The sequence below is a fragment of the Coptis chinensis genome, chromosome 7 (assembly GCF_015680905.1).
Source record: "Coptis chinensis isolate HL-2020 chromosome 7, ASM1568090v1, whole genome shotgun sequence".
NCBI lineage: Eukaryota > Viridiplantae > Streptophyta > Magnoliopsida > Ranunculales > Ranunculaceae > Coptis > Coptis chinensis.
In genome coordinates this window covers 72304959-72326986 of record NC_141462.1, presented here as the reverse complement: position 1 = coordinate 72326986, position 22028 = coordinate 72304959, and the positions used below count along the sequence as shown (strand labels likewise).

The 22028-nt window shown below is 38.0% G+C and overlaps 1 protein-coding gene across 1 annotated transcript; it reads right to left on the bottom strand.

The window, feature by feature from the left end:
* Positions 1–5978: 5978 nt before the first annotated feature.
* Positions 5979–6380, bottom strand: LOC147488728 (uncharacterized). The gene has a single exon (XM_086574474.1). The coding sequence runs from the start codon at positions 6378–6380 to the stop codon at positions 5979–5981; it is 402 nt and encodes a 133-aa protein (XP_086430600.1).
* Between the last annotated feature and the right edge of the window lie 15648 nt (positions 6381–22028).

Below are 22028 nucleotides of genomic sequence, written 5' to 3'. Positions count from 1 at the left end.
TATTTTTAATTCCAGCCGAAAAGCTATCGGTTTGATTTTTGACTCTGCATCTCGTCTGTTTCTATTTTGGATTAGAAATTTTTCTTTTTCCATCATCTTGCCATAACAATTTAGGGAACTTGTGGAACTTAGTTTAAGAAACTAGTGCTCTATAAATACATGGCACACCATATACTTCATACTACACCATTATTTTTAATCACACAAGCACCTCTAAATTTCACCTCGCAATTCATACCACAAACAGTACTCGGAGTGCACACGCCCTCTCTCTTACCTTATAACAGAGCGCGCCCACGCCCAAGGTCCTGGATCACAGAATTTTCGTTTCAGAATTGAGCGCGCCCGCCCCCTTCCATAAGCCATTCTGAGTGCGCTCGCACCCTTACCTCAACATACCTCCATTTGTTTTTTCTGGGGTTTTCTGCACTCACTTCAAGGAGTTCGGTAGTGTATTTGTTTCCTATGAAATCTCCTCAAATCATACCAAAGCAGCCTTTTGAAGAATTGCTTAAGAGTGACACTTATGGATACTGGTTCCGCGACAGGATTGTGCAATCAGGATGGCAGACTCTACTGGTAAGTGTCGATGACACTTATTCTCCTAAACTTACTACTTATTTCTATGATAATTGTAAGTTCTTTTATCGACCAGATGGGGAACAAGTGTTCTCTGTCACCATTGATGATATAACAATGGATTTCAGCAAGTTTTTGGTAGCCTTTGCTGTTAGGATGCATATGCCTGCTCCCCAAAACTCATGGGGCTATATGTCTGATAATATATACCTATATAACTATCAGTATTTTCGTGAGACTTATGGAGCAGGGATTTTTCGTGTAGAGGACCAAGGGCATTTTAATGTAACCCTTGGTGGCCTGTCCCTTAACGTAGGCACTATCATGTTCTTTATCATCCTGAATATCTTAGGGGAATGGTAGTTTTCTTCTGAGAATAACGCCACTGATGACGACTTCCTTGCTTTAGCTGAGGGACGTATGCTATATGACATTCCCCGGACCTTAGTGTCCAGCTTAGCATGAGCCCATAGTATGAAGCATAAGTACCTTCTTATGCCTGTCTTGGTTTGCCGCATCATGGTATGTTTCTTTCTTGATTTCACATTCCGCTACACGGATTGGGTTGGGGTAGATATTATGCGACCCACCAATTGCATTATACGCTCTTTTCGTGCTATGACTTGGCCGGGGTGGAGACTATAACCTCATTGGATTGCCCCTTACACCCCATCAGACCGAGTAACGTTTAACAAGTTAGCACGGGTTGATGATAAATGGCGTGAGGCCTAGCAAATCATCATGGCTTGGCAGGATGCAAAGGAACTTCACTTCTTTATAGAAGAGGAGGACAACGCTTAAATGTTGGATATGAGGTAAGTTTTACTTTTTGTTCGTGTATGTTTATGTCACAAGCACTTTAATTTTTGTTATTCCCATAACGGGTGAAACTCATAAAGAGTTGCGTCTATTTTTCTTTACCTATATTAGTATGTTCTGAATTTGTTTTGCACGTGTTCTAAAATTTTCACGCGTTTCCATGGTATTTCTATCTTTCTTATTTCTATACTTTGAAGACAAAGCATGTTTTTGTTTGGGGGTGGCATAGAAACACACGTAATTTAAGGCACCTATTAAGATATATATATATATATATATATATATATATATATATATATATATATATATATATATATATATATATATATGCACTTGTTTTCTAGTAAAAAATTTGAAAAATAATAAAAGTTATTTATATTATGCACTTAGGAATATTGGTATTGTTTATTATATGTGATGAGAGTAGTCTAGAAGTTTCACTTTAGCTCTTAAATTAGAATAGTTTTTAGAAATTTAGGTTAATATGTAGGTAATAGTCATTACATCTTTCCATAAATATATTGCATGAGCATCTATGTTTGTATTAGCAGTAAGTTTCTGAAATCTAGGCTAGAGTACTTATTCTACAAATCCTGTGAAAATATAGCCTTAAAGCCTTATATGAGTGAAATATTTGAGTAATGACACAAGGGAGAAGTAAATTCCGAATAGAGAAATCACATGTCCACTTGCTTGATCACTATACCATATCCTAAGCGAGAATTTAGGCCCTTTTTGGATCGATATAGCTAGAAATTCAAACCTGCTATATGAAATTATTTTTCGCTAGTCGCCCCTCTGAGCCTTTCTTTAGCCTTTTCATAAACCACCATCCTTTACCCTTTTACAAAAACAAAATAAAAATAAAAACACCCTACCCATTTTTGAATGAGTCTGAGAAGTAGGATGAAATGAAGAAAAGAAAAGAGAAAGACCTGTGGAACACTAAGAATTTGTTAGTTGCTTCAAATAAGAAAAGAAAAGAAAGTTTTCATCCAAAGAAAAGAAAAGAAAATATATAAATAAAATAAAAGGTTAGAACTCCAAAAATAGAATCAAATAAGTCAAAAGCTAAAAGAAAAAGAAAAAAAAAATGGCTAAGGATATAAACAAAGTATAGAATCAAAGTAAGAACAAGGTTTTCTCTAGTTACATATTTTGAAAACTCTATTATCTCAGACTTGTCCTTTTGAATATCCATTTCCTTTCTTCTTAAAACCATCGCCTAATCCCCGCAACACCTAATAAAGACCTCTAGCTTAATTATGAATAGGTTAGTGTGATAGTTAGTGGCAAATGTGTTTGATCGACTTCTGGCTTCCTTGTACATCATTGAGTTTGTAAGGTAAAGTGTGCCCATTGCACACTGGAGTGAGCGAAACTTGAGTGGAAAAATCAGAGTGTTTTTGTCTTGACATATTTCTGAGGACCTACAAAAGGACGCTATTCCAAAGTTTCATAAACGGACTTGTTATTGCATTTCATAGCATAGTTCATTATATATATGTTTATCCATAAATTATTAATTATTATGCACGTATTAGCTTAGATTTCGAATTAATTATTTTGTTTTCATTGCTAGTGAGATATATAAATCTCTGAGAATAAATAAGGAAACAGTAATTTTTTTTTTAGTCGTTGTAATATAGATAAAGTTTGTGAGTACCTTCTCTGAAAAACTCTCACGAGGCTATAACGGATCCACTAGGGAATTCCTAGTGGTTTAAGGTCTTATTGCATATGGTCAATGCAATCGCACTCGATGAAACGAGATTAGTTATAACTCTATTTTTCGTCACTTATTTTAATTTCTCATATTTGCTTAAGGACAAGCAAAATGTTGTTTGGGGGTGGTTTGATAAGAGCCCAAAACTATAGTTTTAACCCTTTAATAATATTACATTTAGACCAATTATGCTTATAATAAATAAAAGTTTGTACTGTTTACGTACGTTTGTGTATTTCAGGTATTGGAGTTAAATATGTGAAAAAATATTTCACTTTTGCAAGAAAAATGAGTAAAGGTTAGTTGCTAAGAAGTTATATGATTAAAGCCCAAGTATCAAGGAGAAAAAGCCTTTTTAAAGTCCAGTCAAAGCTGAAAAGTCAAAGTCAACGCGGGCAGAAATAGAGCATAAAAGTCAACAGAACTTCCGCAGGTCGTATCTTTGGACTCAAACCTCAGAATGGGACCTACTATATGCCAAAACGACCGGCTCAGAAAGAGCTTTCTAATGGTTTAGACCTTGATCAAATCAGAGGAGCAAAAGTGGACGAAACTATTGTTGCAGGAATTTCTAATAGATAAACTATTTTTGGATTAATTTCTAATTTTTAGCATATTAAGAATTAATCAAGGTGGAATCAAATCCCCCTAATCTCTTCTTCTCATTCACATCTTCTCATTAAATTACCATAGAATAATTTAGAATATCTTAATTAGTTATTTTTACCATTTTAGTATAATTAAACCATTGCTCTCATTGATATTGTAGAATTGTTTAAATTAGAGAAATTGTTACGTCTAAGTAACTAGGAGTGGAACGAATCTTTACTCAAGTTATTACATGATAATCGAGAGTAGAAACTTTGATCTAAACTTTGATCTAAACTAGCTTTATTATTCCTAGCATAAATCATTATTCATAGGTAAGAAACGTTTATTTTCATATTATCACATACCGCCATCACTGATGATGGCTTTAGGGATACCAAAACGAGAGAAAATGTATTCCTTAACGAAAAACACAACTGTCGTATGGTCATTGCTATGACAAGTCACAGCTCTATCCATTTGGAAACGTGGTCCACGGCAACAAGAATATAAATAAAACCATGGGAAACGATAAAAAGACCCATAAAATCAGTGCCCTGTACATAAAAAATTTCCACTACCATACAAGGATTTAAAGGCATCATATTACGTTTAGTGATACGCCCAAGTTGTTGGCAATAAATACACTTCTTACAGTGTACTTGGGCATCCTTAAAAAGGGTAAGCCAATAAAAACCACATTAAAGAACTTTTGCTGCTGTTTTCATACCACTAAAATGGCCACCAAACGCTTTATCATGGCAGAAGGATAAACCCTCATTATATTCCCACTGGGGAATACAACGATGAATAATCTAATCCACACGATACTTAAAAAGGTATGGCTCATCCCAGTAGTATAACTTAACTCTAGCCAAAAAATTCTTACGTTCGCTTTTTGACCAAATATCAAGAATAATATTAGAAGCTAAAAAATTCACAGTGTCGACATACCAAGGTGCATAAAAAATAGAATAAAGGTGCTTATCAAGGAAAGAATTAGGTATGGACTCATAGTCACTATCAATGTCACTAGTTAGTCTAGATAAATGATCAGCAACTACATTTTTTACCACTTGTTTATCCTTAATTTCTAACATAAACTCTTGTAGGAGAAGGATCCATCAGATCAATCTCTGTTTAGCATCCTTCTTGGTGAGAAGGTACCTAATAGCTGCATGGTCAGTATACATTAAGGTCGTTGAACCAACCAAGTAAGGACAGAACTTATCTAAAGCATAAACCACAACTAAAAATTCATTTTCCGTAGTAGTATAATTTCTTTGAACATCATTTAAAATCTCACTAGCATAATAAATAATGGTGGACTTATCATCTAGTGTCTATCCTAAAACAGAACCAACAACATAATCATTAGCGTCACACATAAGTTTGAAAGGTTTAGACCAATCGGGAGGCTGTATAATCGGTGCAGATGTTAAAGCGGCTTTTAATGTTTCAAAAGCCTATTTGCAGTCAAGATTGAAATCAAAGATGGCATCTTTTAAAAGCAGATTAGTTAAAGGCCTAGCTAGTTTGGAAAAAATCCTTAATAAAACACCTATAGAAATCTGCATGGCTTAAAAAGGCTCTAATGTCATGGATAATGCGTGGTATAGGTAAAGACGCTATTTTATCTAATTTGGCCTTATCTACTTCTATGTCATCACTAGATACAATATGAACTAGAACTATCCCTCTTTTAACCAAAAAATGATATTTCTCCCAATTTAAAACCAGATTCTTTTTCTCACACTGTGTCAACACCTTAGAAAGGTTAGATAAGCAGTCATTGAAAGAGTCTCTATAGATAGAAAAATCATCCATGAAAACTTTCGTAAAGCGCTCCACCATGTCACTAAAGATATGAAGCATACACCACTAGAAGGTACTAAGAGCATTACAAAGGCCAAAAGGCATTTGTTTATAGGCATATGTTCCAAAAGGACATGTGAGGTAGTCTTGTCTTGGTCGTTAGGATCGATAATGATCTGAAAATAGCCAGAGTAGCTATCTAAAAATAGTAATAAGCATGACCAGCTAGACGTTTCAGCATCTGGTCTATAAAAGGTAAAGAAAAGTAATCCTTTCATGTCATGGTGTTTAAGTGTCTGTAGTCAATACAGATCCTACATTTCATAGGAACTCGTGTGGAAAAATAGTCACCATTTTTTTTTTGAAGTAGCTAGGGGTTAAGGATACCCCAACCTTTCATTAAGCCAAAATACGCAAGTACAATTTTCCGTCCTTATCCCCTTTGATCAACTCACTGAGTTTTTGATCCATGGGGTATAAAGAACGTAGAATCATTACATAAAGATCTTGTAGCTTTCGCTAGGTAATCTGCCACTTGATTACCTTCTTGAAACACATGCTTAAACTCAATAACTTCATACTGCATAGTCAATCTTTTGATATGGGAGACTAGATTCCTGCAGTACCACAGCGGTTGCTCTTTATTGCTCATGATCTGGACCACTCTTAGTGAGTTTAACTGAACTTGTAGCTTCCCTATCCTCATAGCGATACCACCTTCCATCCCTTTCTTGACCCCTAGCAGCTCATGTTGCAACACCGATCTTCTTGAGGAAGCTCCACTATACGCTAACAGTACCTCTCCTCTCTTGTCCCTTAGTACTCCTCCAAATCCAGCATTATCAGCTTGCATCGACCCATCAGCATTAAGAGTTACAGTGTCAGAAGGTGATGCATGCCACCTAACCTATTATTCCACCTTCTGCTTATACCTTACTTATATACCCAACTTCGACAGGAGCAAACACAGCACCGCATCTTCCTTTACTGATTCCAACATTTTCCCCAAATAGAGTTTCATTTTATTGAGAGCTCGTTGGCTTACCACTTCAGCAGTTGTATATCTTTTCTTCTTTATCCTCCAGTTTTGTTCATTCTAGATGGCTTGAACTGCCGCACTGATGAGAGCCCTCATTACTTCAGACGCCATGGTGTTTTCTCTACACATGCGCATGAGTCGATACCACTCAACATGGGATTCACGAATCAGTTCAGATAAGCCTATAGCCTTTTTTACTCCTTGCCACACAATTTTTGAATAAGAACAATCAAAAAATAAATGGGCCGAACTTTCCTCAGAGGAATCACATAGACAACATCGAGATTGACCAAGCACCTTTTTCGCCATTAATCGGTTCTGCGTAGGCAAAGCTCCAGAGAATAACTGCCACATAGTGAAGGAGTGCTTTGGGACCGATAGCTTACCCCAAACAAGTTTGAACCACTTTACCTTACTTCGCACATTCTTTATAGCAGCATAGGCAGATGAAATAGAGAACTCCCCAGTGCTCGTCGGGGTCCAAATAACTCTATCTTCATCCAGATATGAGTTTATTTCAGTACCCATAATCCACTTCTTAACATCAGACTCAGGTAACTCAGAGATGGTTCTCGACCAACAGCCATTTGTTATCACTTCGGCCACTTTTGCTTCCTGAGGTACAAGATGGGCTAGCAGACTTTTGGTTTGATTATCTAAGGAGAGAGGTCCTGAGCACCAGGGATCATGCCAAAAGCTCGTTTCATTACTAGTGGCTATACTATGTCTCACAAACTTCCAGGAAAGTTCCCGATATTTCAAAATCCCTCGCCAAACCCAGGAACAGTCCTGTGGAATCTTCATCGTCCAGAACTTGTTATGCTTTATATTATGTTCCCATGACCACTTTACCCATAAGCTGTCAGATCTTTGTGCCAATTTGAATACTAATCCACAGTACGCTGCTTGATTCCAACACTTTGGATCGATCAGACCAAGACCACCTTGTTCTTTCTCCATTCTGAGGGTTGCATGACTCGAGTGGTGCATCTTCCTTTCCATATTTGGTCCTGACCAAATAAATTTATTACAAATCTTCCCCACCTTTTCCAAAACTGTTTTTGGCAACACAAAAGTCTTTTCCCAATAAGTTTGAAATGATGACAAGACTGATTGGATTAATTGTACTCTTCTCGCTCTATTCAAATCTTTGTTCTTCCAGTTGGAGATACGACTAGTGATCTTCTCTATAAGAGGTAGACAATCTCTTATACCCAATCTTGATGTTGTCAGAAGAAGCCCAAGGTAGGATACTGGTGGTGACACTATCGAGATGTTCATGGCTTCTGCTAGCTCACGGCCTTCCTCTTCATACATACTTCCAGTTAGGAGAGTAGTCTTGTCATTGCTCAGACACAGCCCCGTAGCTTGAGAGAAAGCTGCTAAGACATCCTTGATGGACAGGATAGAGTTCATGTTTCCTTTATAAAACAGCAGGACATCATCAGCAAAAAAAAGGTGGGATATCTCCAGCTTTTTACACTTTGAGTGGGCCTGAATCGTGTTCCTCTGAAGCCCTTGTTGAAGAAGAGCACTCAACACTTCCATGACAAGAACAAATAGATACGGGGATACTGGGTCACCTTGTCCCAGCTCTAGTTTGCTTCTAAAAAACCCTTCCGATGTGCCATTAACCATAACAGAATATGAAGGAGAAGCATAACACATATAGAGCCAATCAATGAAAAGCGGCGGGAACTTGAACTTTTGTAGAATTGTTGTTAGAGCTTGCCAAGATACTGAGTCATATGCCTTCTTTATGTCCAATTTTATTGCACATCTTTTCTGCCCTTTCTTCCTTGAATACCCTCGGAGCAATTCATGGGCAAGGAGAAGGTTATCCTGAATAGACCTCCCGGGAACAAAAGCAGATTGGGATGTAGAAATCAACGACGCTATACAAACCTTCATCCTATTTGTTAGCACTTTAGAAACACATTTATATATGATATTACAACAGGCAATAGGTCTAAAGGCACTAACATTTGAAGCATTCTTCATTTTTGGAATAAGACATAGCATCGTAGCATTTATCCCTCCAGGTAATTTGCGTATGAGTAAAAATATACTTGATAGCTCGTATGAAATCCTCCCTAATAATTGACCAGCACTTTTTGAAAAAGCAAGCATTAAACCCATCAGGACCCGGTGACTTATTATCCTCCATGCCAAACATCGCCTCTTTTATTTCTGAATCAGATATATGGGCTTCTAACAACTAACTAGTAGCATTGCTTATCTCCGCCACCCTAATGTTATTAAGGAACTCAGTACCACATGATGCACTAGATGGCTTCCCAAGCAACTCTTTATAGTAGTTAATGAATGCTTCCGCTACTAGTTATCTTCCTTCCATGCTAACTCCTTGCTCATCTATAACACTCCATACATAATTTCGCCTCTTTTTCTCCTTTAAAGAATTAAAAAAGAACTTGCTACATTTATCCCCAAAAGCCATCCAATCTATATCTGTTCTTTGATAGATATCCGCTTCCTCAAGTCTGATCAAATCACATAATTTCCCTCGAACGAGGAACTCTTGTGCACTAAGATAAGGATCTGATGGGTTCTGCTGGAGTCTTCCTTGAATAGCATCCAACTCCTCTCTTGTATCCTTGACAAGCCTCTGATTATTACTGCAGACTGACCGTGCCCACCCTTTCAAAACAGTTTTCAAGCTCTTCAATTTCTTAGTTAACATAAACGTAGGGCAACCATGATCTGCTACTGTCCAGCATTCTTTTACCATCTCAACAAAGTCCTGATGAAGCATCCAGAAATTACAGAACCTAAACGGGGGATAACTTCGGGAGGTAGAGAGAAAAGACAACACCAACAGGCTATGGTCAGAGCAGCCTTGATTGAGGAATTCCACCTTTGTAGCCATCTGTATAGAAAACCAAGCAGAGTTGACTAGGCATCTGTCTATTTTTTACCACTTTCTAACACTGTCCCCTCCACTATTCCAGGTAAAGAAGCAACCTAATGCCGAGTGATCAACTAACCCGGCTACATTCAAACTATTGGCAAAAAAGAGGATTTCCCTCGGGTGCACAGCTCTATCACCTATTCGTTCATGAGAGAATAGCACATTATTAAAGTCCCCCATAACACACCAAGGTCCCTGCACACTAGCACTGATAGTCTTCATCTCCTCCCACAAAATCAATCTTTCATGTCTTTTATTGCTCGCATATATAATAGTAACAAAAAAAGAAAACCCATATTGGAGAAGGGTAACCCTACAGTGTATAAACTGACTGCCCTCCACTTCCTTTTGTACATTCAAAAAATTTCGGTCCCAAGCAAGCCATATTCTACCATACTCATGACTCGAGTAATTGTGTACCACTTCCCACGCTGGGCAAACCATCGTTGTTATACTTCGGAATCTATCCATCCTCACTTTCGTTTCCAGAAACCCCATACATGTTATATTTTGCTCTATAATAAACTTATTCATCTGTTTTGCTTTTGTAACCTCATTCAGTCCCCTAACATTCCAGCTACATATCTTAGTCATTTTATTTGAGTTAATGGTTCCTCCTCTTTCCCCTTCCTCTTGGTCTACCCTTACTCTGTTTCCCTAATGACGTTGCTTGCTTTTCACTTTGCTTGCTTTGGGCTCTAGTTTGTACAGAGGAACGCACTGGGGCATCCCTTACAGGAGCAGGAGTAGAGCTATTATCTCCAAATAACTCTGGTTCTGCATCAGAGAGGTCATCCTCCATGTCAACTAAAGCCTCAAATAAATTTCTCTCCACCTAAAACAGTTCTGCATCTGGGTGAGTCAGCCTTATCTGTTGAAGAGGAGTCACTAAAGAATTCTCTGCCAGTGTCTCTGCCAATCCTTGGCCATCTTCAACATACATACACTCCACTCTTCCAGGAGATACCGTATTAACTTGCCTGATCTCAGACTCTGCACTTTCTACCCTTTATGACCATATACCTTGCTAGTTTGTACTATCCCCTGTAGCAAATATAGCAAGATTTTCTTGGTTCTCAACAGGCCTCATGATCATCTCGTGGCTATTAGCAACCACCATTGCTAAAGGTTCCACATAACCCCCAACTACTTGTTTTGTCCCTCTAACCTCCTCCTGTTCTGTTTGGCCCTCAGCTGCATTTGGGTTACTCTGCACCTCCTCATTTTGGCTTTTTGTGTGCACCTCAGCTGCATTTTGTAGTGTAGTTCTTCTTCTCCACACCCGTGTAGTCATTCCCGCACATTTGTCCTCAGTATGCCCAAACCGGTTGCACTTACTACAGGACACAAGCTTCCATGGGTATTCAAGTGGTATTACCACCTCCCGATTTCCTGCCTTCACTTTGATAGATTCCTTATACACATGATTTACAGGAAACTCTATGCAAAATCTCACAAACGATAACCTTCTCCGTTTAGCAGTCGTATCATCCATAAACATAGGAGTTCCTCCAACCAAACTAGCAAAGTAAGACAACCCATCAAATGTCCACATCTCCTTTGGAACATCCATCAACTTTACCCAGACTGGAGCTAAGGCCACCTTATTTCTGTAATTATCTACCTCAACCGTCCATGGTTTCACAACAAACACTCTACCCACAATGAATACAGGCCCCTCTTCGAGTACCATCTGGCGATCCTCTGAACTCGTAAAGGTCATATAGAATAGCTCCTTGTCTGTGGTAATATCAAATGATCCTTTAAGCTTCCATTTTTTCTCCAGGAAATCCTTCACCATTGGATACGAGAGCCTCGAGTCCAAAAAATATCCCACCAGGTACTCATCCCATTGTTAGATACCTTGCTCAAGCAAATCTTATGGAAACTAAGCTACTTCTCCTACATAGATCGGAGTGTATTCTTTGAAAGCTACTGTCGCTTCCTGAGCCCCATTTCGACCGAACAGTGCACTCCAAGAATTAGTTTGTGCATTTGTTCGTACACCAGCAGCAGCGTTATTTAGTACTGATGACATCGGAGGAGGGTGTGGGTTACTCATAGATGCCATATAGAAACTAGACTAACAACCTTTCCCCTATTGAACTCTCACTATAAACCAGTGAAGGATTTTACCAATAGAGGGAGAAGAAAAACACGATGGTTTAGAAAACTCTGAATGTTAGATATGCACAGAGCGGCTTCCTTAGTTGAACTCACACTGTTACTCAGTGTAGGATTTCACCAGAAGGAAAGGCAACTTCTATCTCTCTGAATTCAAACTTGACGATTTACCAGAGAGATCGAACTTGAAAGATTACATAGGTGAGAACGAAGTGGTTGAGTTCCTTACCTGTTTCGGATAAAAAAGGAGGGAAGATTGCGATTAGAATTCTCACCTACTAAAATATGTTATATACGGTAACTTTGGAGCACTAGATACAGGAATTATGATCGCCCACTTAAGGTCCCCATTTCTTAGGAACTACATGAACGGGGCTTACTCATTCTCAATCGGAGATGGGATATATGATACCCGCATCGAGTAACTATAAGACTTCTTCCCTGACCACCTCTTTTATAGCAGACGATGTTGAGGTTCACGTGAAGTTTTTGTATTATCCTCTAAATGTATGCGATGTGTGCATACGCTAGGGTCAATCCCCTTAATGTCATCTAGGGACCAACCAATCGTGGAACGATGTTCCCTAATCACCCTAATCAAACGTGCCTCTTCATCAGCAAACAACTGAGAAGATATGATCACCGGATGACTACCATCCGGATCAAAATAGATATATTTCAACTCATCAGGAAGAGGTTTAAGCACTGGGGTAGGAGGAATGGGTAGAAAGGCTTCTGGAGGGTCTTTATCCTGAGTAGTAAAGACTTGTTTAGATAAGAGGTCTTCAAACTCAGAAGATGGAGCTATATAAGGATCTAAGATAGGAGTAGACTCAGAAAGGGCGTTGACTTCCTCTACGAAGGAGTCATCGTCGAAGTTGGAACTTCCAAAGGAAAGGAATTTATGCAACTGATTCTCAGGCAACGTGTTGTTAAAATAATCTTGAGCTAAGCTATCGATCATGCTAACTTCTCCATCGATAGTCGTATCGGGTAATTGTTGCATCATTTTGAAAACATTCACCTCAATAGAAAGATGTCCAAAGGACATGGACATCGAACCATCGCGGTAGTTAATGAGCGCGTTGGCGGTTGCCAAGAAGGGACGCCCTAAAATGATAGGAATAGAGTCATTAGCGACTTCTGTGTCGAGGATAACAAAGTCAGCTTGGTAGTAAAAATCTTGAACTTTAGCAAGCACATTTTCAACGACACCCTTGGGATACTTAATAGAACAGTCAGCTAATTACAACATCATTTTAGTTGGTTACATCTCATGTAGACCAATTTGTTTATATAGGTGATAAGGGAGTAAGTTAACACTCACCCCCAGGTCTAATAGAGCAGTTGTTGTGTGGGTATCTCTTAAGGTACGTTATATAGTAGGACGACCAGGGTCCTTGTACTTAACGATCCCATTATGTTCAGATAGAGTAGGAAATTGTTCCATTAAAAATGCGTCTTTTGGAATGTTTGTTTTCCTCCTAGTAGTGCACAATTCTTTTAGAAACTTAGCATGTTGTGGTAATTTTTTAATAGCTTCAAGAAAAGGTAGGTTTATCATTTTCTAACATAGCTAGTATTTGGTGAAAAGGTGATTTATCTTTATATTTAGCATATGGGTCAATAGGATTATTAACCTTATGTTTATCCTTGGCTGCTTTCCTCTTGGGTTGTGGTTTAACTAGTACCTCTACAGGTGCAGGATCTTCAATTTCTATTTCAGTATCTAGTAAAGTTTCATTTTCAATGACCACTTGTGGTGCATCAACGAGCATAGTTACGGCGTTATCAACCACTCTACCAAAACAGAGGGTGGTGACGGCATTTAACTTGCCTACGTTTAAATTTTCATTACTAGGATTATCGGTTACTTCAAAGGTTGTGTTTGGCATTTTAAGATTAGGTATAGCTTCACCTAGAAATACACCTTTTGGGTGGGATTTATCTTGGGTTAACTGTTGTATGGATTGGTGAATGGATTGTCGAATTTGTTGTTGAGCTTGCATGTAGGCATCAATATGATCCGGTTGTGAAGGTATAGTGGCCACAGGTGGTGTGACAAGAACTATCTCATGTTGATTATTAATGAGTGGGTTGTGATAGTTGTTATTAACCGGGACGATACCTCTATTATTATTATTATTATTATTATTATAATTACATGGTCCTTGTACTTGTCTTGGTGGAACTGTGTTGTAGTTGTTTGCTGGCCTAATATTTTGATTATTAAACCCCGGAGGTGTAACTGGTTGATTATTACACAACTGAAGTTGGAAATTTGTCTCCAAGGTGCGTTAGGAAGGCTATTAAAGGAGTAGACATTTTCCGGATGTGTGGGTGGTTATTCATAGACAAGAGGACAATAGGAGTCGGTATGCTCAAGACTAAAACATAAATTACATGGAAGAGAGTTGATGTTCATGACATGAGTAGGCTTATGGTAAACAGAAATGGCTTCTACTTTTTTTGTGAGGGATTCAATTAGAGTTCTAAGCTCAGGATCAGGTTTAACCTCAAACATACTTGCAGCCTTTGCTGTTGAAGAAGACGAAGCTGAGCGGGGGATATCGTTACCCAATTATTAGTATGCTAGGATTGATCTTCTAAAAATCTATAAACCTCTGAGGCTCCTTTACTAAGGAAACTACCCCTATTCATTATATCAAGAACCTCCTTATGGTGATGTGAAAGCCCCTTGAAAAAGGTACGAACAAGCGTGTCTTTCACAAAGTTATGATGTGGACACTCTATAAGAAGATCAGTGTACCGGTTCTAGGTCTCTGAAAAGGATTCAAGAGGGTTCTGGCGGAAGAAATGAATCTTTTGAATCATTTCATCTGTCTTTAGTGGTGTGTAAAACTGTTCCATGAACAAGTGAACAAGTTTGGCCCATGAGTCCACGGAATTAGGCTTTTGGGCAGTTAACCAAGACACCGCCTTGTCGGCTAGGGTGAAAGGAAACACCCTAAGTTTAATTTGTTTAGAACCTACGTTACGATGATGAAATATAGTGAGAACTTGTTCTATCCTACGCATATGCTGATAAGGCTTTTCATGGTCTAAACCATGAAAAACTGGTAACAAATTAAAAATATTCGGGGGAATTCGAAAATCCCCCACTGGGTCTGCAATAACGATGCATGACTTAGGGCCATTGTTTAGGGCATTGTAAAAATCAAAGAGAGGAGTCTCTGCTTCTTCAGCCATTGATGCAGGTGTAATGTGTGATATTCTAGATAGACATGTTCATTGACGTTTACAATAGATAACGTTAGATGGTTTTTTCTTACCAAACCTTAACCTTATGTAAGGCTAAGTCCAATATGAAAAAAACAAGAACAGCAGTCAAACAACCCTGATTATACTAGAATTAAACTCTTCTCACAAAAGAAACAAGGATTGAAAGAAGGAGAACCTGAATGCCTCCTTGGTACGCTTATGAATAGCGTCTTCAATATGAACTCACTATTTTGTAGAAGCTTGGAACAATGGACCAGCACATAATTTGAACTAAAATATGACCTGTAACTAACTTGGAAATCAGGCTTACTTCAGAGGGCATGGGCGCGCTTCAATTTAAGGTAACGAGGGTGCGTGCGCGCTCTGTAAAATTATTAGAAATAGTCTTTCACGCGTTATCCTGATTGATTGGGCCTTAGAACTAGAAAAAACACAAAACAAGGTTACTGGAGGTCAGGGCGCGTGCACGCTCTAATATCATGTAAATAGGGCGCGTGCGCGCTCCGAGTTTACAACTTTGAAAATTTCCAGTAAGCTTTTCGTGAGTCCAGGAGCTGTTGTGAGACCTTGTATTGAGAAACCTGTTTGCAAGAAATAGAAACACAGTCAGGAATCGAAGAATAGTGGCGGAAATAACCAAACACGTGCAAACAGTAGGGTGGATTGGATGGGTGAATTGGCCGAGATGTTTGTAGAATTGAAAAACTAATGAAATTTATTTCTAAAGGCAACTATGATGGCAGCGGCGCCATTTGATAAGATGAAAATAATACTTTTACTCTTACATACGCTAAAGACACTAGGAAGAAGTAAACTATAATTTCTAACTTTTGATATCAAAGTTCTACTCTCAATTAATCATGTAATATAACTAGAGTAAATAATTCGTTCTACTCCTAATTGCTTAGATATTAACTAATTCCACTAATGGTGAACAATTAAACATCATAAGAGTAATGATTTTCAAAATTGAACTAATATAGTGAAAACTAATATTGAATATATTCTAAATTAAACTAGGGCAATTAAATATTAAGTTGTGAATATGAAGAAGGAATTAGAGAGATTTGAATCCACCTTGATTAATCCCTAACATGCTAGTATAGAGTTTGTTGCAAACCCTAATCTTTATGTTTTCACACAAGGTTCAACATAAAGGTTAGGTTTTTATTATCCCTAATTATTCATGGTATCTCTAGCCAACTAATAATTAGCATAAGAGGAAGTTGAAACCTATTCTCATGGTGAATGAACTACCCTCTAGTCTAGGTTTATTTTAATTATTGCTAAATAGAAAAACTTAGAATTGAATCTCTTTAATACAACTACTCTATACTAAAATATCAAGTCTTCATCAAAGCTTCAATCAAACCCCTCTAATGGAGGTTTAACTATGAATCATTAGACTATCATGGAATAAATAATGAGAAGAAGAAAACGTAATTAACAGAATATTTGTATTAAAATAACTTGAAGTGTTTTAATGGTGGTTAGGCTAAGAACATAAACCCTAAAAATTGTATTGAACTAAAGAGAAGAGGTAGGAGAGAGATGGTTAGAGTTTTGCCTTAGTCCTATTTATATAGGAGAAGGTTAAGTTTACAATTTCATGTATAGGCTTTGGAGCTGTGTTTTGGGCCACTAAATCAAGCCCAAAACCTAATTATTTAAGTCCAAAATGTATTTCTCTATTGGAAATTGCTGCAACACCCATTTCATCCACTTTTACTACCCTGATTGGGTAGAGGTCTAGACCATTATAAATCGTTTTCCAAGCCGGTTGTTTTGACATATAGTAGGCTCAATTCCGAGGTCTAAGTCCAAAGATTCGGCCTACAGAAGTTCTATTGACTTTTATTCTCTATTTCTGTACACGTTGACTTTGTTTTTTCAGCTTTGACTGGGCTTTAAAAAGGTTTTTTCTCCTTGAAACTTGGGTTTTAACCATAAAACTTCTTTAGCAACCAATTTGACTCCTTTCTCTTGCAAAAGTGACATATTTCTTCACATAGTTGACTCTAAAACTTGAAATATACAAAAGTACGTAAATAGTATTAACTCTTATTTATTATAAGTATAATTGGTCTAAATATAATATTATTAAGGGGTTAAAACTACAATTTTGGGCTCTTACCAACCCCCCACATTTTGAAGCATTTTTGGATAGGCCCAAGACCTTTCCATACTTTGTATAGGTCAGTGTCTTTCCAATTATCTTGTGAGATAAACTATGATTAAACAGTGTCATGCATATGGGTCATAACCCCCCACAGTTCAATGGTTACTCAACCTAATCAAACTTATATGCAAAACACATTATACCGCAAACACTAAAAGAAACTACAACAATAATATGCACTCTTATGACAAGAATATACATTACTCAAGTCTATGATTATGGATTATATTAAACATAGTCATATTATATTCATTCTATCTATATGAAAGAAAATCCACAACTAATTCTAATGAATCTTAAGTAATAGAATAATTAGATGAAAAAGTTTTCTTCAAGATAATACCATTATCAATCTTCTTTTCATCGTTCAACATTCCAATTTTCATAGTGAGACAATCTACGCACTTGTACATCACCTTGTCTATTTATCCATAGTCAAAGAAAGATAATGCCTAATAAGACAATCCACAAGTGTTACATCTCCTTGTCTAAAATAATCACATGAGGATATTGTCTAATAAGACAATACATAACCTTACATCTCCTTGACTAAATTAGGTTTAGCAGGATATTGATTGTTTCACATATTGTTTCCTCTTGTAGACAACGATGTTCATTACTTAAAAATTATAAGACATATATGATTACGCTTCATGGCAAAGGTAAAGAATGCATTCATACCGGTAACATTGCGGTTCTGGAAAAGTAAATTTTAACTATACCATTCACAACAAAAGGTATACGATATTAAGCAAATCCAGCCACTGAATATGCAAAACAATAAAGGACTCCACCTCTTCTTCATACATGAGCTCAAGTAAGATAGAATATCATATCAACAAGACCTCAAGTGCAACCACAACATCTAATGGCTCAACCCATTAATATCTTCAACTAGAAAAAATTTACCAATAAACTATCATCAAGTTCAAAGTAAATCCACGATGATTAACATCTAAAACTAACATGCTACACAACATTAACATATGCTATATTAGATATAAGATACAAGTTAATTCATCTAATATGTATTCTCACAACATTACAATTATAACCATCGTATAACAACACGTACACTCAATAGACAAGGTAAGCAATTATGTATTGAATACATTATAATTACCAACCAAGATTTGAATGTGGTTTATATTAACTATCTTAAGGTCTCTCTTAGACCATCTGCATACATCTTCATATGTACAAAGAAAATTAATATCACACTTGTAAAGAAAAAAGTTGTTTTCTCATTTTGGTGTGAAGGGCGTGACCCGCGCTCCATTTACACCTGGGCAAGGCGTGACCCGCGCTCATACCTTTGGTGACTTACAAGCTCTTCAGCGTGACCCGCGCTCCACCTTATTTCAGCACAAATTTGCCTTTTTTCGGAAGTTTTCTGAAATAGTATAAATATAGGTTTTTTCAGTAGAAACCTAACTTTTCCAAAACAAAGAAAGAGACTTATAAGTGAGCAATTATTTGTGAGTTGAGTGTTCATTCTTTGTGAGTGAATTAAGAGACTTGTAATCTGTTACTACAGACATCTAGTAAAGCTTAGAACCCGTAGTGTGGACATAGGCAAATTGCCGAACCACGATATATCTCGTCTTGTGCTTTGTTCTTCTTTTACATTAATTGTTTTACTTTAGATACTTGTTATTTGATATTGAGAAGTGTTGGGATTACTTTGGAGGGTGTTGAAGTCTTGTCTAGTGAGAAGGATCAATCATTGTGTAGGATTGATCTATTGTAGTGGGTAACGTTGTTTCCGCAGTGTTATATTCACAACAATTGGTATTAGAGCGTAGGTTTACGACCTACGAATTTGTGTAGACAAGGTGTTCGATTAAATTCCTGAGTTAAAGTTTTTTTTTGGTTATTGTGTGTAACTTGAAAAAAATGGCTCCCAAGATGTCAAATGCTAAGTTCGAAGTAGAGAAGTTTAATGGGAAGAATAATTTTGGGATTTGGAGAATCCAAGTAAGGGACATCCTCATCCAACAAGGTTTGCATAAGGCTTTAAAGGGGATTAAATCCAAGGTGGCGAGTATGAGTGGTGATGATTGGGAAGAGTTTGATCTACAGGCTTGTTCATCAATCCGGCTGTGTCTTGCTAATGAGGTTATGTATAGTGTGATAGGAGAAGATACTGCTGCCGGCATTTGGCTCAAGCTAGAGTCTATGTATATGACTAAGAGCATGACTAACAAGATGTACCTTAAGAAACGTCTTTATCGGTACATGATGGTGGATGGTTCAACAATGCAAGAGCACATTAGTGAGTTTCGTCGATGCCTAGCGGATTATTTGAATGTTGGCATGAAGATGGATGATGATGATCAAGCGGCATGTTTAATATTCTCTTTGCCAGAAAGCTATAAGCATCTAATGACTAACTTTATGAACATAGAAGATGTAGATCTTGGCAAAGTTCAAACTGTGCTTCTTTCTTATGAGTTGATGAAGAAGACACGAGTTGAGAATAGCATTGATGCAGGACAGGGGCTAGTGGCAAGAAAAAATTTGTATGAATAGAATTCTACAAGCAATGAGAATTCTAGGTCCAAGTCAAAGAAGCCTTTAAAATATGTACAGTGCTACAATTGCGATGAAAAGGGACATTACGGAAGTAATTGTCCTCACCCGAAGAAAGAGAACAAGAGAGATGGTCAGAAGAAAGGTAAGGCAAAAATTGAGGCAAGTTATGTTTCAGGCTCTGAAGGGGATAAGTTCAGTCTTTGTGTGTCCACACAAGACTATATGACCGAAAGGTGGATTCTTGATTCCGGATGTTCCTATCATATGTGCCCGAATAGAAAGTGGTTTACTTCTTATGAGAGCATTGATGGTGGTTCCGTTTTGATGGGTAACGACGTTGATTGTAAGATGGTAGGAATTGGAACTATACTGGTCAAGATGTATGATGGTGTAGTGAGGACTTTAACCGATGTGAGACATGTTCCTAAGCTAAAGAAAAGTCTTATTTCTCTTCGTACCTTGGATTCCGAAGGCCACAAGTTTGTGGGCGAAAGTGGAGTTCTAAATATTGTTAATGGCTCTTCAGTTGTTATGAAGGGTCAAAAACTTGGAACCTTGTATACTCTAATAGGTAGTACGGTGATAGGCGATGTAGCAATGGGTGCATGTAGTAATGATTCTGAGCACTAAGATATGGCATATGCGTTTAGGGCATATGAGTGAAAAGGGTTTGTCTGAGTTGTGCAAGCGAGGGTTCTTGACGAATTTGAAGAAGCCAAGTATGGGGTTCTGTGAGCATTGTGTCTATGGAAAGCAGTGCAGAGTCAAGTTCAAGTCAAGCAAGCACACGACAATAGGCATCCTTCACTATGTGCATACGGATGTTTGGGGACCCTCCAGGGTGGCTTCAAAGGGAGGTAACCATTATTATGTCTCATTCATTGATGATCATACTCGCTATATGTGGGTGTATATGATGAAATCGAAAGGTGAAGTGTTTGAGACATTTAAGAAGTGGAAGGCAAGGGTTGAGAATCGCACAGATAGAAAGGTAAAGACATTACGGTCTGACTATGGTACTGAGTATACCTATGGACCTTTCCAAGAGTTTTGTCTTGCTAATGGAATTGCCGGACAATCGATACGATCGGTACACCACAACATAATGGAATGGCAGAAAGGATGAATAGAACCTTGCTTGAAAGAGCAAGATGTTTGTTGTCTAATGCCAGTTTAGGCAAAGAGTATTGGCGAATCACGATGTCCATGGCGTGTTACATATAATAGGTCACCGTTCAAATATATAGATTGCAAGACACCTTATGAGGTGTGGTCAGGTAACCCAGCTGATTATAGTATTTTGCGAGTGTTTGGATCGACAGCTTACTACCATGTGAGGGAAAGCAAGCTAGATTTTAGAGCTAAGAAGGCCATATTCTTAGGCTACGCAAATGGGGTAAAGGGATACAAATTGTGGTGTCTAGAAGACCACAAGTTCCTAGTCAGCAGAGATGTTACCTTTGATGAGACTTCTGTATTATCTTTCAATAAGCCGGAAGTAGCTGGGCAGAATGGTGAGTCGATAGAAGTTCAAGCTACTGAGCTTGAGTTGTCTGATGTAGCAGATGACTGATTAGATCATGATGAGGTACCAAATCATGGAACCACACAGCAACAGGAAAAAGAGCAAGAGCATCCGCAACTTGTAGTGGCTGACCCTAGGCCAAAGAGACAAATTAAATAAGTGCACAAGTATGGGCATGAGAAGCTGATGAAACACTATGGTCAGGTGGATTTAGTGGCATATGCACTGAATATCAAAGATGATAGGCCAGATAGCTTCAAGGAAGCTGTTAGAGATGCTCATTACAGAGATTGGTTGGTAGCTATGCAAGCAGAGATGGAATCTTTTGATAAAAATCACACATGGGACCTAGTTTTATTGCCAAAGGGCAAAAGGACTATCGGCAGTAAATGGGTGTTCAGAAAGAAAAAGGTCCTTCCTGAGTCCAACAGTACTGGGTACAAGGCAAGAGTGGTAGCAAAGGGTTTTCACAGAAGGAAGGAGTCGACTACAATGAGGTATTTTCCCCGGTAGTCAAACATACGTCCATTCGTGTGTTATTGAGTTTAGTTGCTCACTTCGACTTGGAGTTAGAGCAGCTTGATGTGAAAACTTCTTTCTTGCATGGGGACTTGGAGGAAGAGATCTATATGAGACAACCTGAAGGGTTTGTCGTTGCTGAGAAAGAAGATCATGTATGCAAATTAAATCGGTCACTGCATGGGTTAAAGCAATCGCCCAAGCAATGGTACAAGCGCTTTGACACGTTCATGATGTAACATGAATACACCCGAAGTAAGTATGATTGTTATGTTTACTTTCGTAGGCTTCGTGGTAATGACTTCATCTATCTCCTGCTTTATGTGGATGACATGCTTATTGCTTCCAAAAGCATGGTGGAGATAGACAAGTTGAAATCTCAACTTAGCTCTGAGTTTGAGATGAAAG